At 36.8% G+C, this 21353-nt stretch overlaps 1 protein-coding gene across 3 annotated transcripts in view; it reads right to left on the reverse strand.

Annotated features, from left to right (window-relative positions):
* The window catches only part of TENM1 (teneurin transmembrane protein 1), a 605674-nt gene that overhangs the window by 528989 nt on the left and 55332 nt on the right, over positions 1 to 21353 (reverse strand). For all 3 annotated transcript variants that reach the window (XM_025372420.1, XM_025372421.1, XM_025372419.1), the window contains exons 2-3: positions 5104 to 5364; positions 3403 to 3459 (exon numbers count right to left, since the gene is read on the reverse strand). In XM_025372420.1, the coding sequence (XP_025228205.1) occupies positions 3403 to 3459; positions 5104 to 5364 (318 nt within the window). The remainder of the gene's footprint in view (positions 1 to 3402; positions 3460 to 5103; positions 5365 to 21353) is intronic.

Raw genomic sequence — 21353 nt, forward strand, 5'->3', positions numbered from 1 at the left:
TAAAGACAATGTAGTACATATATATAATATAATATTATTCAGCCATTAAAAGAATGAAATCTTGTCATTTGCAACATGAATGGAATTGGAGGATATTAGGTCAAGTGAAACAAGTCAGGCACAGAAAGACAAACATCATCTTCTTACTGATTTGTGGGAACTAAAAATCAAAACAATTGTACTTATGGAGATAGAGAATAGAAGAATGGTTACCAGGGGCTAAAAAGGGTAGAGGGAAATGGGGGAAAAGGTAGGCATGGTTAATAGGTGCAAAAATATAGTTAGATAGAATGAATAAGATCTAGTATTTGATAGCACAACAGGGTGACTGTAGTCAATGTTAACTTATATATTTTAAAATAATTAAAATATTGGAATTGGAATGTTCCTAACAAAGAAATGATAAATGCTTGAGGTGATGGTACCCTAATTACCCTGATTACACATTGTATGCCTGTATCAAAACATCACATATTATAAGCCCAGCACTTTGGGAGGCCGAGGCAGGCGGATCACGAGGTCAAGAGATTGAGACCATCCTGGCCAACATGGTGAAACCCTGTCTCTACTAAAAATACAGAAGTTAGCTGGGTGTAGTGGTGCGCACCTGTAGCCCCAGTTACTTGGGAGGCTGAGACAGGAGAATCACTTGAACCTAGGAGGCGGAGGTTGCAGTGAGCCGAGATTGCACCACTGCACTCCAGCCTGGCTACAGAGGGAGACTCTGTCAAAACAAACAAACAAACAAACAAAAAATCACATGTACCCATAAATATGTACACCTATTATGTATCCATAACTAAAGATAAAAAAATTAAATTACCATTAGATCACCTATCAGAGATAGAGTTGTGTGTTAGATGACCAGAGGTCTGACACACTATAGCACTTCTATCCTTATGAGAGTCACACAAGACAAGATTGACAAAAAATATATTTTACCCTTAGAACAATACATATTTTTCATTTATTTAGTGCCTACTGTGCTCTAGGTCCCCTTGCTAAGTATTGAAGCTACAAAAGTGAATAAATTAGACCATTTCATCAAGTAGCTTCTAGTCTAGTGCTTATTAACAACCATTGTTAGGATATAAAATACACAACTCTAGTATTAGCCTATGATGAGTAGTAATGCTGTTAGTAAGGTGAAATGGGAATAAAAATGACCTAGAATAAAGCATGATGGTTGATATCAAAGTATCACCTAGGTATTGACTGTTCACAGGTCCCAGAATGAAGCTAACTTGAGTGAATGTGCATCTTTCTTAATAGACAATTCAGCATCAACAGATGATGAAGGGTTTACTTAGGACAAATTTGAGAGAATGGAAACATAATGCATTAGTGCTCTGATCCCTGTGAAAGCCTCCAGATCCCCTTCTGTCACCTGATGGTTTCCTTTCCAGTACTTCAGGCCTTTAAGTTCAAATGTTTTAGTGCTGAAATTAAGGGTTATTTCTTATAATTCTTCATGAGTTATAAAATGTCAGAGACATAAATTCAATTAAGGGCAACCAAATAGAGTTAAGGAAATGAGAAAAAAAATTCTGAAAGGCTTGGCCAATTAATGAAATAAAAGAAACAAGTCCTTATAGACATGATTTTGGAAATGTAAGTAGAAAACCAAAGTCATATTCTCCTAGGATGAATAGAATAGTAAGCATCTTTGAAATTACTTCTCAGAATATTTCTCAGTTGGACAATTCACCTAAATTAACAATTTCCTCAATTTCCTCCATCTTAACTTTTATCTAACATTCACAGCAGTGAGGCTCAAATGTTCCTAAGCCGATCCATGATATCATGCCCATTGTCTCATCAATAATCTAAAATTCAGAAAGTATAGGAAGACAGAAACAAAACAAAATGTCATTGACATTAATTGAGCCACAGGGATGGGATGGTATGGAGTCTGAGGTAGGAAAACATATACATAACAAATATTCTAAAGATTTACTTTTTCAAATATAACATACATCAACTCAAATTAATAAAATAGATGCCTTGATTAGCATGCTTTCATGAATGGATGAAATCAATAGGAAATAAATAGCAACATTTCCACACAAACGTCAAGTTCATTCATTGGAAATAACTTGTTTCCTCAAAATTAACATACTTTTGGAAAAGTCATTTACATTCTTATCTTAACTCAAACCAACTCCTCAAGGATCTATGGAAATGCTGAAGGCAGGCCAGGCATGGTTGTCATCAATTAAAATCTGTGGAATCCACATTGATAAAATCTTACCATAGGTGATAAATAAGAACCCAAATTATATACTCCTTATTGAAAATATTAGTAGGAGTCAAAGTAAGACATAGAGAACTGAGCAGGGAAAAGTTGTTCAAGTTTACATATTGCATACACACATGATCCAAGGGAGAAAACAAAGCATACTTGGGAAATCATCCAGTGAAATTCAGCTAGATTGTTTCTGACTTGTTGTTTTAACACTTCCTCATATGTAAAATGGAGATAACAGAATTTGTTTCACAGAGTGGTCATGAGGATGAAATGGCATAAAGATATGAAAAGTGTGTTTGGAAATTTTGAAATGCTAATCCAGTAATAATAGTGAACATTCATATTGTTCCTACATGTTAAAAACACTGTTCTAAATCTTTATATACTAGTTTCATCTCATTTTTGAGTCATTGCCCTGTGGTGGGATGTGTGGACCCTACTACAAGGTGTTAGAGAAAGGCCCCCAGCACAGACCGGGTTGTGAAAACCATTTATAAATGTTACTTTCAGTAGTATCCCTCTCCAAAGGGGCAAAACCCAATGAATACAATGAAGGCAAAAGTAAAAAAAAAAGAACAAAACACCAATGCCCCCTTACTAAGGAATGACACAGTGTAAATACAGGTTTACAGAAGAGGATGAACAACATTTTTTTTTCATTTGAAGGTGTTATTTATGATTGATGACATGGATAAAGTGTGATGCTAAAGCCAAGCATGAACACCTGGAGGAAGAGACCAAGGCCAACTGCTAGGCAACATCTGAAAGTTATGACAATCCCTAAACTATACTGAGTTAATTATTAGAGCCATGCCAAACATGGTATATATGTAGAAAGTCATAAGGCCAAATCCAACCCATCCTGATTTCAGTCTCTCCTCCCAGGTTAAAGAAATGTTTTCTCATCCTACCTGGAATCCTGTTTTATCCTTCTCCCTAGCTCCCCCTTGACCTCCTCTTTACCACCAACATTTACAAATGAAATTTTCAAGAAGAAAACAAACAAATAAGCTGCCACTGTATTCTCCGACAGGTTCATTGAGCAGGCTTGTATGTTGTTTGTCAGAGGAGCAGGGTTCCATTTTGTGGGGGTAGGGTGCCAGAGATGGGGTGAAGTAAAAATAATTGGTGATCAAATATTTGAAAACACTTGCCTTGAGTAGACCCAGCTTGAGCCTCCATGTCACAACAAACAGGAGAGAATTTGAAACCTGTAACAGTAAACATTTTACTAGTTAAGCCTTGTCCAAGTCATCTGCAATTCCTCAAACTTCAACCCTTACCCTTCATCTAGTGGCGCTTCAAAAAAAAAAAAAAACCCAGCTTTATTGCAATATAATTCACATATGTAATATTCATCCTTTTAAAGCATACAGTTCAGTGGTTTTTAGTATTTCTGCAGAGTTGCACAACCATCACATCTATCTAAGTCTAGAATATTTTCATCACCCCAAAAGACACCTCATACCAAGGGACTTGCAGAGGTAGAAGAATAGTAGAGCCCAGTGGGGAAACTTCTTCCTTTCATTTCAATGTTTCAACCCAGTGAATATGTCCAGAGTGAGATGAGGGAGAACAAGATGTCTTGCCAATATAAGAGATCACCTACCATCCCATTTCATATAATTTTGATCATTGTTTTTCCCAATTGAAAGATGAAACCCAGAAAACTGTAGTGACCAATCAAATGTCTCCTAACTTCTATCCTAATGCCTTTCGCTTCCATGAATGTGCTACATATGTCAAGTATGTTCCCTTCTCATTTCCATATGTTACTTCCTATGCTCTTGGCCAAAGTCAACAATGCATACATGAACACATACATATATGAAAGTAATATAAAAAATATTAAGACCCCAAGGATACTTGATGATACCATAAAGTGTTATGGTCTATTATTTAGGAAGTGATATTCTAATTAGTAGGCAACTTCTAATTCCTGATTATATGGCCAGTGTCACGTTTGGGTTAAAGAAGGAAGAAGAGGACAAAATAGAAAAAAAACTGCAGGTACAGGGCAGCTGGCTATCTCTCTGCCACCTGAAAAAGTACTAATTACCACTGCTAACAGACTAAGCCTTGTGGTCATGGTAATGAGGACCTATAAAATGTACACAAACAGAATGATGGAGAGACTAGATGAATGTGTTTAATAAGCAGTAATGTGCTTTTTATGAAACTATTTTGTTCTCTGGTAGGAGCAAAAGAACAAAAATAAAATAAATTAACCCCTTTCCAACAAATCAAAAAGACAAAATTTTCCTTTTATAAAAGTTGCAAGAAAATCATATATGCTTACAACACAATGCTGCTGCTAGTCCTTATTGTCAAGCAAATGGATGATGTTCATTCACCTTCTGGTTTTTTAAATCATTTCAGTCCAACCTGGTTAATTTGAGTTTGTACATTCAACAGGTTAACCTGAATCCAAATAGTAAGCACATACAGAATATGCTTGCTATATAATTGTTCATCTCACTGTTCATTTATTGATATAAAGCCCAAATACATGAAATTTGGACATTCTATAATAAATTCTACTAGTATTGCCATGGAAAATAAAGATGAAAATAAAAGGTGACTAATAAACAAAACATGCACAATATTACTGATTACATGAGATTATTTCCCTTGGGGGCTCACCGAAAAATGTAAAGTATTTTGTCTGTTATTATAAATAAATGTCTATTTGCCAGATACTTAGGTATGTGCCTTGCCCATGAGTCCCTGCTAACTTGTATTTCCATTCTGCATATTAAATGAAAGAAGGGCAGATATAGGGAAGGAGAACAAAGCAAAGGCTAAAAATTGCATTTTTTCTGTGTTTCACTTAAACAATTCAAGTAGTTTATTACCATTTTCCCCATCAGACTTCCTTTCATGGTCAGTGTCAGTCAAGGATAATGCAGAGTTGGCCCGGCTGGACAAACAGGAGCTATGCTCTGATTTCATGCCCCTTATCCACATTCTTAGTGCATGGTCAGGTGAGGCAGCACCTTCTGTCTCTGTGTCCACATCAGATCCCATCTCGAGCTGGTAATCACGCCGAGAAACGCTGTGCATGTCTGTTTGGTAGCCAGAGCACAGAGTGTGAGAGGTTTCACAGAATTCCATCTCTGAGAAGAAACAAAGTTCAGAGAAAACGTTTAGAAGTATGAAGAAATCCCCCAGAAAATTCTACTTTTTGTCCTCATTCCCCTCTCCCCCATTGGTAGTAATTATGTGTTTTTGCAAAGTTAGAATTCTGGCCTTTTATTTATGGTAGCTAGGACTCTGTGCTTATTTTGCACTTCTGTAGCTTAAAATTATGCTCCTGTTGATTCTTACAAGGTTCTGGAAAAAGCGTGCCCAAAATAGCTTTATAGCTACAATTTTAGGTTTCACAAAATGTAATGAAATAAATGAGTGCAGAGGAGTATAAAGTGTAGAGAGGTGTCCTTTAAAAGATATTTCTTTTCTAGGAAGAATATATATGATCTGCAGAGCGTACCTATGCTTAAAATATTAAAATTATTTGCTTTTCTAAGTATTCCATACACATTGGATTTAAGAATAAATAATTCAATGTGAAAACTCTGAGAAAAAAGCATTAAGTTCGAATGCACTTTTCTAAAGTATTTTTCCTAAAACATGTTAATTTAAACTCTAAATCATCAGTACCTAATATCATTATTTTTCATTCATTTTAAAGGATTTCAAGGCTGACTTTATGCTAATTATTCTGTTTAATTTTTTTTTCAACAAATACCTAAAAATATTTAGCATATATTGTACCTTGGCAGTGGTTCGTGGATTGGATTTCCTCTCCTTTCCCCCTAGATCTTAGAATTATAAAATTTTCAGAACCTTAAAGATGATGCAACAAATTCCTTCTTTTTATAGTTGAGGAAAATAAATGCCAGAGGATAGGTATTATTTTTTCATAGCTCACATCGGATAGCAACACAGCCCTTTTTCCTAAAATACCCATCTAGGCATGGTTTCTGCTATACACCAACGATGCCCCCTCAACTTACTGCATGAATATCAAGCATTCAGTCTTATAGTCAATTTTACATTCAATTATAGCAAGGTGTCAAAAAGGGGAAAAGATGCTTTAACAATTCCTAATAAGTTAATGAAAAATGACCACATGCCAAGACATATCATCTGAAATGTCCATGTAATACTTAGATAAGGTAATCCAGAGATGTAGTGCACCATACAGGATTTTCTCAGACTGACATCAGAGACAGGATATGTCATTTGGCTGGGAAGGAACTTAACTGAGTGCATCTAATCCTTAGCACATATCAATAAAATGCAAACTCTAACATGAATTTAATTCTTTGAATACAGAAAGTACTGGATTTTAGACCACACACTAGAGGAAAGCAAGCAGAATATGAATATATTTTTAAAATAACTATTTTTGTGGCATATAATTACCAAATAGGGGTTTAACAAAAAATTCTTATTGTTTACTTAATACCACTAGGTGAATAGCACTGTGCTTTGTGAAACATATAGTAGGCAAATAAAGCTACTACAATGTATTAGAAATATTCAATTAAAAACTAACTCTTTCAGGGTTATAAGTCACTGCTGAGTATGCTACCTTTTGATTTCCATGATGAATGTCTTAAAGAGTAATTCCCTTTTTCTACAAAAACTTGGCTAAATTCCAAAGGAGTAGTATTCAAAAAATAGTTGTGGTTTCCACTTGTCAAACATAAAATGTTATGAAACCATGCTTCTTCTTGCCATAAGGCTAAAAGTAAAAATCAATTTTGCCCAATATAAATTTCAGCAATCTAGAATATTGGGATCAGCTAATATTCATGCCTCTTAATTTCACAATGTTTCATTATCCAATCCTACTGTGCAGTTGTTGCTACAGCAACCTGGTAATAAACCTTTCAGCTTGAAGCTGCAAGAAATGAATTTTACTTCACTCCCCTAGAACAGTGGCTCTCAAACTTGTCTGCTTCAGAATCACCTAGAAGGCTTGTTAAAACATAGATTGCTGCACCCCACTCCCATCCGTGCCTTCCAATTTAAGTTTCTGATTCAGCAGGTGTGGAGTAGGGCCAGATAATTTGCATTTCGAATGACTTCCTTGGTGAGACCCATGCTGTCGGTCTAGGGATCGTACTTTGAAATCGACTGCCCTAGAGATTTGTTTGAAGTGGATGGGAGCCAGGGAATGGGTAGTAGTGAGGGTGCAAGTTTATTAATGGCATTACCACAGATTTTGTTGCATCATCTCTAATTCTGTTTAAAGACACAAGAAAGGAAGTTTTTGCTCTGAATTGCTGTGAAGTGTCTCCATTTATTTTCCATGAATTCAGGGAACTAATTAGAAAATTTACTTCCAAGAGCACAGACTTGCATTTAGTTTCACTCATACAATGGCATATGAGATGTGGCTTTCCAAAGATTTTAATATGAGCATCTGAGTCATGGCATTTGTTGGAAAAGGATGAGCAAATAAAAATAAATGCAGGTCCAATTTGTCATTCCAGATTAATAAAACACGAGATAAAGTTTTTTTAAAAGCACTGACAGACGTAAGCAGATTCTTTTTAATTAAAGAGATTCTTTTCCCATTCAAAAGGAAATTATAACATGGATTTGTTCCTTTCTAAGAAAATGCTGTGTAATCTGATCAAAAATTGCATAGGATAAACAATTTATTTTCTATTGGAACTATATCCTGCTTTGACTACAAAAACTAACTCATAAATTCTCTAATTAAGTACAGTCAGATAAAAGTACACTTTCTTGTCAATCTATAATTAGAAAAAGTAACAATCCAAATTAGCTATCAGTTGCTCTTCTTTTTTAAGTGGTAAAGCATTAAAAAAAAGAAAGAACGAGAAAAAGTTTCACTTATAGTAACCGATGTTTATAGAAATGCCTCATTTCCTTTTATTGAAATCAATGTCACCATTGTAAAACATTTTCTTAAATACACAAACATCTTGGTGGTGCTCAAAATTCCCCAAATATGCATTATCTATAAAGCACTTATAATGCACCATAAGTAGTTGTTTTCTAGCCTTGTACATATAACCTTGTTACCTAAAGTACTACATATTCTCTAGAGAAGATAAAGTTCAGCAGTGTGATCAGGGCTCATTGTAGCCCTGACTTCCAGGCTCAGGTGATTCTCCCACCTCTGCCTCCTGAGTAGCTGGGACTACAGGCACTGCCATCATACCTGGCTAATTTTTCATATTTTTTATAGAGATGGGGTTTCTTCATGTTGCCCAGGTTGGTCTCGAACTCCTGGACTCAAGTGATCTCCCTGCCTTGGCCCTTCAAAACTCTGGGATTACAGGTGTGAGCCACCGCACCTAGCCTGTACCACATTTCTTTATCCAATCTGTCATTGATGAGCATTTAGGTTGATTCCACGTCTTTGCTATTATGAATAGTGCTGCAATGAACATCTGAGTGCATACATCTTTATGGTAGAATGATTTATATTCCTCTGAGTATATAACCAGTAATGGGATTGCTGGGTTGAATGGTAGTTCTGCTTTTAGCTCTTTGAGGTATTGCCATACTACTTTCCACAATGGTTGAAATTCAATTTTTTAAGCGGGCAAAAAGTTTCAAGAGACACTTCACAACAAAAAATAGAGGTGGCCAAAAAGCAAATGAAAAGATGCTCAACATCACTGTTACCAGGAAAATGCAAACTAAAGCCACAATGAGATACCACTACATACCCACTACTATGGCTAAAACAATTCTGCCCACAAGAAGTGTTGAGAAAGAATGTGGAGCAATTACAATTCTCATATACTGGTGGTGAGAAAGTAAAACTGTGCAACCACTTAAGAAAAAAGTGTGGCAGTTTTCTGAAAAGTTAAAGCCATACTTACCAAAAGAGGAATTGGACTCTTGGACATTTATCACAAAGAAATGAAAACTTCTGTCCAAAACTGTACAAAGTTGTTCATACCAGCTTTATTTGAAAATAGCTAAAAAGTACAAATGTCCCAAGTGTCTACAAACACATGAATGGATAATACACCTGTGGTATATATACACAATGGAATATTACTCAGTCCTAAAAAGGGATGAACTATCGATGCAAAACAGTGTTATGGACTTCAAAATGACTCTGCTAAGTCAAAGAAGACAGACAAAAATCTACATACGGTATGCTTCCATTTATATAAAATTCTAGAAAATTCAGACTAATCTACTGTGACATAAAGCCAATAAGTGGTTGCCTGGGGAAAAGGGTGGAGGGAGAGATGGATAACAAAGGACACAAAAAAACTTTGGGGTGATCTAAATGTCCATTATTTTGACTGTGGTGATAGTTTCACAGGTGCATACATGCAAAAGTTTATCATATTGCACACCTTAAGTATATATATACCCCTACAAAGATTTTTAGTTGATTGTACACCACCAGATATTAAAACAACAAGGAGACTTGTGAATCAATTTTCACAGGTGGAGCTGAAAGTCTAACAGCTAGAAGGAGGTCTTGCTCTTTTCTCTCTAGTGGAATAAAGTAAATGTAACATGAACAAAAACACAGTCAAAATGTCATCTTGCTTATATCTAAACCAAGAGGCCATTAAAACTAACTGATGAATGATTTATTTTTTCTTTTCTTTTTCTTTTTCTTTTTTTTTAGATGGAGTTTTGCTCTTGTTGTTCAGGCTGGAGCAAAATGGTGTGATTTCGGCTCACTGCAACCTCCACCTCCCAGGCTCAAGCGATTCTCCTGCCTCAGCCTCCCAAGTAGTTGGGATTACAGCCACCTGCCACCATGCCCAGCTAATTTTTGTATTTTTAGTAGAGACGGGGTTTCACCATGTTGGCCAGGCTGGTCTCGAACTCCTGACCTCAGGTGATCTGTCTGCCTCGGCCTCCCAAAGTGCTGGGATTACAGGCGTGAGCCACCATGCCCGAATGATGCATGATTTCTCAGTGATCTTCTAGGGTGTACTTTTGTCCTAGACACATAAGAGTTGAAAGTCAAATTTAGGAGGGAAACTAAGGATGAAACTCATCACTGCTAAGCTTTCAGCAGCTAGGGAAACATTTACGGTTGAAGATCATGAGATTGAGTAGAGTTCCGGCACATAGGGCCACCTTGGGCATCTACTAATGCTAACAAATTAATAATTTTTTAAAAAATGCTATGAAGTGCCGAAAAAAAATGACTGTACTTTCTGAATCTAGGGGTTGATCATCAGGTGTTCAGCCTAAAGAAGCCACTTATCAAAACTTGAGAAGGAAAGTTATAGCTATCTGTATCAACGTTTTTCTAGAAATGCCATTTCTTTGTTTTGTTTTGTTTTGTTTGAGAAAGGCTTTCACTCTGTCACCCAGGCTGGAGTCCATTGGCATTATCTTGGCTCACTGCAGCTTCGACCTCCCAGGTTCAGGTGATCCTCCTCCTGCCTCAGCCTCTTGAGTAGCTGGGACTACAGATGTGCACCACCACACACAGCTAATTTTAAAATTATTTGTAGAGAAGAGCTTCCCCCAGTGTTGCCCAGGCTGGTCTTGAACTCCTGGACTCAAGCATTGCAGGTGTGAGCCACTATACCCGGCCAATTTCTGTGTTTCTGATAAGCTCAAGACTATTTTTCTTAAAATTCTATACCTAATGCAAATGATGAGTTAATGGGTGCAGCACACCAACATGGCACATGTATATATATGTAACAAACCTGCACGTTGTGCACATGTACCCTAGAACTTAAAGTATAACAAATTTAAAAAAAAATCAGAACAACAACAAAAAAAAGTGAGCTTTAAGGCATTATGCTCCAAATAAGTAATTGGAAGCCAAGAAGTGTGATTAATTTTAACCATAACCTAAGAAATTTGGGATACAACTTGTAAAGAGTATAGTCCACTTCCAAAATAAAGGAGAGGGGGGAGGGGATAGAATTATTAGTTTAATTACTGTGACTCATAACAATGCTTATAGATTACATGCAGAAGCAAGTGTTATTAATCATCCATTTGGTTTTTGGATAAGTCACTTAACATTTTTGGGACCACAGTTTTCTCATTTGTAAGATGTATGGATCCAACTAGAAATAAATATCTAGGTAACTGCCTTGTTCTAAAATTCCATAATTATAACCCGAACCTGTTATCCAACATATGCAATGGTCAATGTGTTCAAATGGGAAAAGAGTTAGTAGTTTTATGAATCAAGGTGCCATTTATACTTCTTTGTGAAGGATATAGTACATATTTAGTTAAATAAGATCTTGTGCCATAATTATAATTCTTGCCATATTAAAGTATTGATACAGCCTATGTATCTACTATGAATTGCAAGATTATTGATAGAGAAATAGAGAATCTACAACTTAAAATGTAAAAAGCAACTGAGTAAATCGTTACTCATCAAATATAAAATTATCCATTTACAACACGGCTATTGGAAACATAATGAATAAAATTCACACAATTAAAAAATATTACTGACCCACTAATAATTCATTACCGGTTCCAGGGAAAAATGCAATGGATTATTACCATCTTAAGCAAGAAATACAGAGACAAAGAAGTAAGTAACACCAGATAAGAGGCAAATAATTTTTACTACTGGGTACCATTTTATATTTCTCAGTTTGAGGGCTTTAAAAAGAAAACGGTATCAAATTGTCAACCAAATCAGTTCAAGTAAGTTTACTTAAACACAGCTTCACTGAACACCCACTCAATTCAAGTAAAGAAATCAAAACAAAATAGTCTCCTCTGATTTCTCTTAGTCTTAGAAAATTAGTTCAATTTAATTTCCTTCTTTCTTCATGAAAATGTTTTATCAAATGTACAGCGCTATACTAGGCAGCGAGCAGAGTGAGTTAACAGGACCTTGTCATGTCCTTTGGGAAGTTCCACACAGAGCCTTTTTAAGCCCCTAATGATAACAAGGTAATAAAGGCACATTGTCCAAACCTGACTTTTATTTTTCTGCTGAGGGCTCATCAGCTTTTTCTGGGGCACAGGAGTGAGAGATGGAACGCTCCCATGTGCAAGACTGGAGCCTGTGGTTATAAGAGGACTTAAATAAAATAACTAAGCTTCCTGGAGCCTAATCTCCCCTTGACAGTTCCAAATGCACCCATTATCTCGGCACCTACTAATTATGCCTTATTTAATTTTCAAGATTTCTCCATCTGTCAGTATACTGAAAAGCACGGCAACAAATCTGGGCAGAGTTAAAAGCCTGAAGTAGAAACATTCATGCTTTGTGACCAATATTGGCTAACTGGAGACATCCCAGAATGCAGTTAAAAGGCTATGTTAATATCAAAAAAGGATGCTCTCGGAAGTACAATGAATTGGAAATCTGTAAAAATGGCTCAAATCAGAGGACACATAATTGTAGCAGAAACTCAAAAGAAAAGAAGACGAGGTAGAAACCTGGAAGAAATCAAAACAAACTCCAATCATATTTAGAGAGAGATTAAAATATCCTTCAGCAATGTAAGAAGAGGAAGAAAATTTGATGTGGGAATAAGCAAATGCTAACTATTTCCTTAAACTAATTTTTACCTTAGTGAACGGCTCCATTTAGACTGTATTCACATAAGATGGGATCACTTGTTTTGAAGCTAACTCAGCAGTTACCACTACAATGACAAAAATTGGATGCTTGCTCTACAGTCTTTGTAATAAGAGTCTGGAAAAAGAATCAGGGACTAGAAAAGATGGTGGGAGGTCCCAAACTTCAACAGAAATTTAGATCAATGAGAACCTGTGCATGTTCCCTTTATTTCAACATTTTGAATGAGACAGAGACTTCCTGGCCTAAATGAGAAATTTTCAGGGCTACTGAACACTGAAAATGCATGGTGCTCAATGGCCCTAAAAAATTTCTCATTTCTTACATGTGTTGGCCCAATTTTCTGGCTGTTCATAACTCACTGGAACCTGAATTCTTATTGCCCATTGTGGTCTTCCAGGTATTCTTGTGTATTTCCATTATGTTCACTAAGCATGTGCAGCTTTTCGGTCAAGGGGGGTGTGTGTGTGTGCGTCTGTGTGTGTCTGAAATTTTAAACTACATTAATCTGCTGCACAATTCTATCTAGAGAAGTGAGATCAATGAACTACTGTTAAATAACCATTAAAAACACTTGCAAGTGCTTCAAACACATACTCACAGAGGCAAGCAATATTATTTCTGTAACATTCTACACTTCTCTGTAAGCATTTACTTTGTGATGAATGAGTAAAGATGCCAAGATAGAATGGTACAACAGAGTCAGCGTCCATCATCAGCTACAGAATAAATTACATTCTAAGGTTGTATTGCCATCCTCTCAGACCTTAGAATAATTCTAGGCAAAGAGTGACCCTAAATACCAAAGTTTAAAAATTAATAGTTAACATGGAACCACTCTTGAAAGGGTTAACAACTTGAACCCAATTCTGACACATTCGAGGTGGTTTAGCTTAACATAAAACAATGCCTACCAATGCAAATTGAAAAATTGCTACTTTGGTAAATTAGCTGTCTGTTTCAAATAACAGATGTTCCACAAATTTGGCAAGAAGAGAAAGACAGCAGCCCACTGGCTGTGAATTCATGAAAATACAATTTATAATATTAGACTAATGGAGAACAAGTACTCAGTATCATCTTTTGACTGAAATAGTCACACAAGGGAAGCTTTCTTCACTATACTTTTTGGCATAATATATTGGGAAATAATTGCCTGTTAAAATTCTTCAGAAATGTACTCTAGGGTGTAGAACTGGGGAAATTTTACTGAAACTAGTCACAAAACCTTGGTAAAAGACCATCTTTAAGCTGGCTTGAATAGAAACTTCTTTTGTCATTCTCATCAACTAGTTTCATGCCATATCCCAGATAGAATTTATCATCTCAGTAAGTTTGTAGAATGCCCTGGAGTGGGTATGTAGCCCTTCTGACAGCCTGTTTTCAGGAACTCAGAGAATGTTACTAAAAAAATAAGTCAGGGATAGAAAAAAGAAATTCTGGCTGGATGTGGGTGACTCTTGACTATAATCCCACCACTTTGGGAAGCCAAGGTGGGAGGATTGCTTGAGCCCAGGAGTTTGAAACCAGACTGAGCAACAAAGTGAGACTCCGTCTCAATTGAAAACAATTAGTCAGGTGTGGTGGCATGTGCCTGTAGTCCCAGCTACTTGAGAGACTGGGAGCATCACTTGAGCCCCTGAGTTTGAGGTTGCAGTGATCTATGATTGCACCACTGTACTCTAGCCTAGGTGACAGCGTGAGACCTCATCACTAATAAATAAATAAATAAATAAATAAAATTTCCAAGTTGGGAAAGATTAAGAAAATAACTTTTTGGACACTCATCAGGAACTTGCACATTTGAATTCCATTCAGAGGAAAACATTAAATTCTGGAGAAGACTTCCACTTCCAAACAAGATGGAGTGACAGGAACCAAATTTATTCTCCTGCCTTAAATGACAACAATGAAAGCCACACAAAATGTATGAAACAACAGTTTTCAGGCATTGGGCAACAGATAATGAAGGACAACAATCCCTGAAATATGAGAAACAAATTAGGTAAACCCTGTAAGAATTTCCAGGCCGCAGGACAAGGAAGGGGATCATAGGTAGAGCCTGGTAGTCTCTCTGAGTTGAGAAGACTAAGCTGGTAGTGCGGGAAGGCCGAGATAGCTAGAGTTTCCAGTACAGAGTACCAGAGAGGAGAGAACTGCACAGAAAGAGAATTCCATAGATCTTCAGAGTGTCCCCCCACTGCATATTCACCTGCACTCTGGACAGCACATGCATGCAAGAAAACCATCTGAGAATGAAGAGCCATCTGAAAGGAATAAAAGAAACAACTTCTGAATCTGAAACAAGGCTGGAAATAGTCGCTGTTTCCAACACCCACAGTGGAAAACCTCATAATTCATGGGCATTGAATAGAATACTCAAAACAGGTTTTGAATTCATAGATAGATGCTCCTCGACTTACAATGGGGTAACATTCTGATAAACTCATTGTAACCTGAAAATATTGTAAGTGAAAAATGCCTTTAATACACCTAATCCACTGAATATCATAGCTTAGACTAGCCTGCCTTAAATGTGCTCAGAACACTTACATTAGCTTACAGATGAGCAAAAGCATCTAACACAAAGGCTATCTTTATAATAATAAAGTGTTGACTATCTCATGTAATTTATAGAATGCTATACTGAAAATGAAAAGAGAATGGTTGTATGGGTACTCAAAGTATTTTTTCTACTGAATGTGTATTGCTTTTAAACCATCATAAAGTCAAAAAATTTTAAGTTGAATCATTATCAGTTGAACCATTGTAAGTTGGGGACTGTCTGTATACATGTGTATATATAGCTTTGTTCTAGTGTGTGGTTAAATTACTTGGCAACATTTTTATCCTTTTGGGTCTTGCTATTAAGGTGGGTACAGAGCAATGTTGGCCCTAGATGTCTTCATGTTTTATAAAGTTATATGTACACTTTCCATATGATCTAACTATTCCAACCCTCAATATTTACCAAAGATAAATAAAATCATATGTCCTTACAAAGATTTGTACACAAGTACTCATAGTAGCTTTATTTGTAAGAGCCAAAAGCTGGAAATAAAGAACATCAATAGGCAAACGAGTGCAAACTCTGGTACATCCATACAATGGAATACTACTGAGACATAAAAAGGAATGAACTATTAATATAAATAATATAATGACATAAACAAATATCAAAATAATTATGCTGAGTTAAAGAGGCCAAACAAAATGTCTACATACTGTGTGCTTCCAGGTATGTAAGTATCCAGAAAATGCAAACTAATATATAGTGAGGGAAAGCAGATCAGTGGTTGCCTGGACTGGGGTGTGTGGGGACTGGAGGGTATAGGCTTATAAAGCAGTGAAAGGAAACTTTTAGGGGTGGTAGGTAGGTTCACCGTGATGATTGTGGTGATGTTTTCATGGATGTATACATATGTAAAATTTACCAACTCACATACTGTATATATAGTTTATTGTATGTCAATTTTACTTCAATAAAGATGTTTCTAGAAAATACAGGGGGAAGACAAGAATATTTTTTGCTTGTCTAATTTAAATGTCCAAGTAGAACACTGGGGGCAATGAAACAAAGCAGCAAGGTTGATAAAACAGAAAAACCAATCTGTGTTCACACACTGCCATCAATGAGGGAAATGGACAGATCAATTTCTCTCAACTCGTCTGCCATTTTGATTTTACTCCAGTGGAATCAGAGAGGCTTAAATTCTGGGTACCGAAATCCTGAATGCCTAGATTGTTACAGACTAAAGCAAACATGACCAGCAAATGAGGTTTAATCCTAATCCGGCAGGAAAGATTCATGGGCCAATCTGGGCTCAATGATAAAGTAGCATGACAGATTAGGTAGAGTCAATGATATCGGTCACACATTTGCCATTTCTACCTTAACAGTCTAGTTGCCTTTGTTTTGTCCCATAGCCACAGATTTCTCTCATAATCCTGGCTATTCATTCTGGTCGAATGCATGTCATTTGTTTCCAAGAACTAGATGAGAGGATATGGTTAACTCAGTGCAAATGAAGCCCTACTATTTAAAAAACCCTCAAAATCTACTTCTCAACAATAGGAGGTTGGTAATGTAACCTTTGTTTGCCATTAATTTCTACAAAGACTCTTTAGTGGCATAGTATATATAGTATATATAGTCAATGGCAGAATGGGTTATTACATACAAATACTAACATAGTAGTCATATACTCTTGTAATCAGGGTCAGTCAACCTCATTCTGAAGTATAGTAGATCTGAACCAATACAATTATTTTTGAGAGCGGTATTTACATTACAGTCCTATCATTACAAACTTTTATTTAGAAAGAAAGGCCATTCTTCATTAGCTGTGGAAGTTGTAAAACTAACTTATCTCAGTTACCAGAAAATTCACTTGCAATTGACTAAGTATAAGATTTTTAATTTACCCACTTGAAGTAGGTAGTTCTGATTTTAAAGCATGCATTCCCCAGTTCTGGGGCACAAATGGATGGAGGTCAAGCTACCAAAAAACATGCAGTTTTACATATCAAAAAAAGAAGAAAGTAAATCCAAACATGAATTTAGCATCTTTTTTTAGTTTTATTTTACTTTAAGTTCATGTGCTGAATGTGCAGATTTGTTACATAGGTATGCATGTGCCATGGTGGTTTGCTGCACCTATCAACCCGTCATCTAGGTTTTAAGCCCTGCATACATTAGGTATTAGGTCCTAATGCTCTCCCTCCTCTTGCCCTTTACCTCCTGACAGGCCCTGGTGTGTGATGTTCCCCTCCCTGTGTCCATGTGTTCTCATTGGTCAATTCCCACTTATGAGTGAGAACACGCAGTGTTTGGTTCTCTGTTCCTGTGTTAGTTTGCCGAGGATGATGGTTTCCAGCCTCATCCATGTCCCTGCAAAGGACATGAACTCATCCTTTTTCATGGCTGCATAGTATTCCATGATGTATATATACCACATGTTCTTTATCCAGTCTATCACTGACGGGCATTTGGGTTGGTTCCAAGTCTTTCCTATTGTACACAGTGTTGCAATAAACATATGTGTGCGTGTTCCCTGAACTTAAAGTAAATTTTTTTAAAAAAGAAGATGCTAAATTAATGTTTGGATTTACTTTCTTCTTTGTCTTTTTTAATATGTAAAACTGCATGTTCCTTGGTAGCTTGACCTCCATGAATTTAGCATTTTCTATGTATCAAACTCTGACACATATATTATTTCATTTAATCCTCAGAATAGCCCTGAGAGAAAGGTTGTTATTTTATATATATATATATATATATATATATATATATATTTTTTTTTTTTTTTTTTTTTTGAGATAGAGGATGGAGTCTCGCTCTTTTTGCCCGAGCTGGAGTGCAGTGGCGTGATCTTGTCTCACTGAAACCTCCGCCTCCCAGATTCAAGTGAGTCTCCTGCCTCAGGCTCCTGAGTAGCTGAGATTACAGGTACCCACCACCATGCTTGGCTAATTTTTGTACTTTTAGTAGAAACGGGGTTTCGCCACATTGGCCAGCCTGGTCTCGAACTCCTGACCTCAGGTGATCCGCCTGCCTCAGCCTCCCAAAGTGCTGGGATTACAGGCGTGAGCCACTGTGCCTGGCTTATTAGTCCTGCTTTTCAAATAAAGCAACCGAGATTCAATGAGAGATTAAATAAATTGTACAAAGCCACACAGATACCAAGTGGCAATGCTAACTTGGAACCATTTTAACACCATCCTAATGACCTCATGCAGCATATGAACTTATAAGCAGCACATTCAAATTCACAGCTTAGTTCTCATTTGTGCAATGTGCATGTGGCGGATGCTAGAACTTCCTGCTTCTTGCCTCCCAGGTTTCATTCAGTTCACTGCTGTCTCCATCTGGATTTCCACAGCCAGCCGCCAAAATACTTTGAGGGATATAGCAGCCAGGAGACAATGGGCATTTCTTTTGTCACTGATAATATAAAAAGAGACCCTTAAACTATGCATATATTATTAATAGCTTATTGTTCTATATGAATTTAATGCATTTTTGTACCTCCTTTTGAAGTATTATTCCACTCTGTACTAATTCTTATGGATTCACTTTACCCGCAACTTGTCACTTTGACTCATTGAAAACAACAATGATATTTTAGAGCATATTCTGTGCTTCCAGACAACACAAACAACATCTGTGTCTGCAGGCGGACAAATAAAAGAAAACATTGGCCTCTCTCGTGTTTAGCTCCCTAGCACAGAGCAGCTGCCTTGAGGAGAGTTTTGAAATTATTTAACAACATTAACAAAGATGAGAGGAATAATATTCACTGGGAAATGTGTGTTGGGGTATTACTTCAGCATGTTATCACCCAGCTAGAGGAAGCAATCAGATCAAATTTTGGGGGCAGTTCCTGTTTACAAGGTAGTATTATCATCTCATGCTAAATAGACAAAGCCTAAATCTGTGATCTACATTCAGAGTTTTACACGTATCGCAGTATACAGAGAAAGGCTTTGAGTTGAAAATATTCTACAGTTTCTGATAAAATGTTTAGGAACATTTTTCTTTATTTTAAATTTATCAAGGAGGTATGGAATTAGATAAACGCATGCTTCTCTTTACCTCCACACTATCATTTAGTGCTAACACTGCAGGCAATTCCTGCAAAATGCATTTTCCAAAACCTCTCAAAGCTACAAAGCAAACGTAAACAGCAACAATAACATTACTGCTTTCGAGTTGGAAACTTACATTATCCAAATCCTTATTATCATTGCCCTAAACACTTAACCTGAACAATCAAATTAATGTTTCAGGCATTTAAAAAACAATAGACAATCTATATACATGAATGCATGTTCCTTTTACACATTTTGGAAGGATATGCAGGTAAAACAATCTATGAGGATTGCCCAAGGACATTAATGATACACAGGATAGATGTAATATGAGTCTACAAGACACCTGGAACAGTTGACTCCATTTGGTCCCCAAATCATCACCTTGGGGGGAAAAAGCACAGAGTCAAATAGTGATTTGATAGTGTATTGACAAAACACATGCTTCACTGAATCTTCACTTTTGACATAGTTCACTGGTTCCAAGATTTTTCCTAGGCACAATTTAAGGTAGATCTGTTCCTTTTGTCCATCCACTGTCTGTCACCCTCTCCTTCCCCATATTCAGCATCAATTACTTTGGCCATTGTCACTTCCTTTTCCAGAATTCTAGCTCCATTTCTTTTTTCCGCCTTTCTTGTTCAAATGTTCTTGTTTTGTGGCCAGTTGCCTAATAGCACAGCACTGTGTTAGCAAATCTGACAAAGTTAAACTAGGTTTGATATACTTTCTCTTCCCTGACTAACGCCAAATTATACATTATAACTTTTTTTTTTTTTTTTTTTTTTTTTGACACAGGGTCTTGCTCTGTTACCCAGGTTTGGAGTGCAGTGATGCAATCACAGCTCACTGCAGCTTTGACCTCCTGGGCTTAAGCCATCCTTCTGCCTCAGTCTCCCAAGTAGCTGGGACTACAGGTGTGTGCCACCACATCCGGCTAATTTTTAAATTTTTTATAGAGATGAGGCCTTACTATGTTGCCCAGGCTGTTGTCAAACTCCTGAGCTCAGGTGATCTTCCTGCCTCCGCCTCCCAAAGTGCTGGGATTACACGCATAAGCTACTGCACTTGGCCTATAATTTTTAATAGAGCACTTCAACCCTTAGTTTTCATGCCCTCGGTCCATATGCTGTTCAATAAGCACTTATGGAGCACCTACGGTGTGATAGACACTGTGGTAGGATCCAGGCAGATTAGAGAGAAGGAAAAAGATACGTCCTCTTCCCTCGAAGGGCTGACAATCTATTGCAGACATGGAAATGATGACAGGACAAGCAGGGAAGTAAGTGCCATGATAGATCTATACATAAAAGGCTGTGGAGTCCAAGCAAAGTGAAGGACTCACTCTGCCTGGACAACTGAGACAGGCTCCAGAGAAGTGATACTTTGAGTTTCATCTTAAAGGATGAATGCACCTCTGGTAGGTTAAAAAGTGGGTAAGAGCGTTTCTAGCACAGAGAAGTGTGTGTTCAAAGGCAAAGACAAGTGCAAAGGAATAATGAAATTAAAGAACAGCAAATAATTTTCTGCATCTGTACTATACGTGTAGAGGTAGAAGAACCAGTAAAGTAGAATGGAGCCAGTTTGTAAAGGGCCTTATATACCATATTAAGGAATTAGGCCTTGTTTGTCTTAGATTATATCTTATGCTGCTTACTATTCCTGTATGCTAGGGCTCCAGAATCATTAATCTGAACACAAATAACTGAGTTTACATTTTTTTTGCATATGTCTACAAAGCAGCCTGGAAATTCACTAGCTGTGAGTTTTAATCCAAAATGTAAGAAAATTCATTTAAATAGAAAATATTTATTAACCACCTAACATAGCAAACATTGTTCCAGGTATCAGAGATAAAGCAATGAATAAAACAGGCAAAAATCCCTGCCGTCATGGAACTCATATTCTAGTGGGAATAAATTTGTAATAACTGTGCTCACTCAAAATTCAGTATCAGAATCACACAGATTT

Source organism: Theropithecus gelada, chromosome X (assembly GCF_003255815.1).
Source record: "Theropithecus gelada isolate Dixy chromosome X, Tgel_1.0, whole genome shotgun sequence".
In the NCBI taxonomy this organism is placed as follows: Eukaryota; Metazoa; Chordata; class Mammalia; order Primates; family Cercopithecidae; genus Theropithecus; species Theropithecus gelada.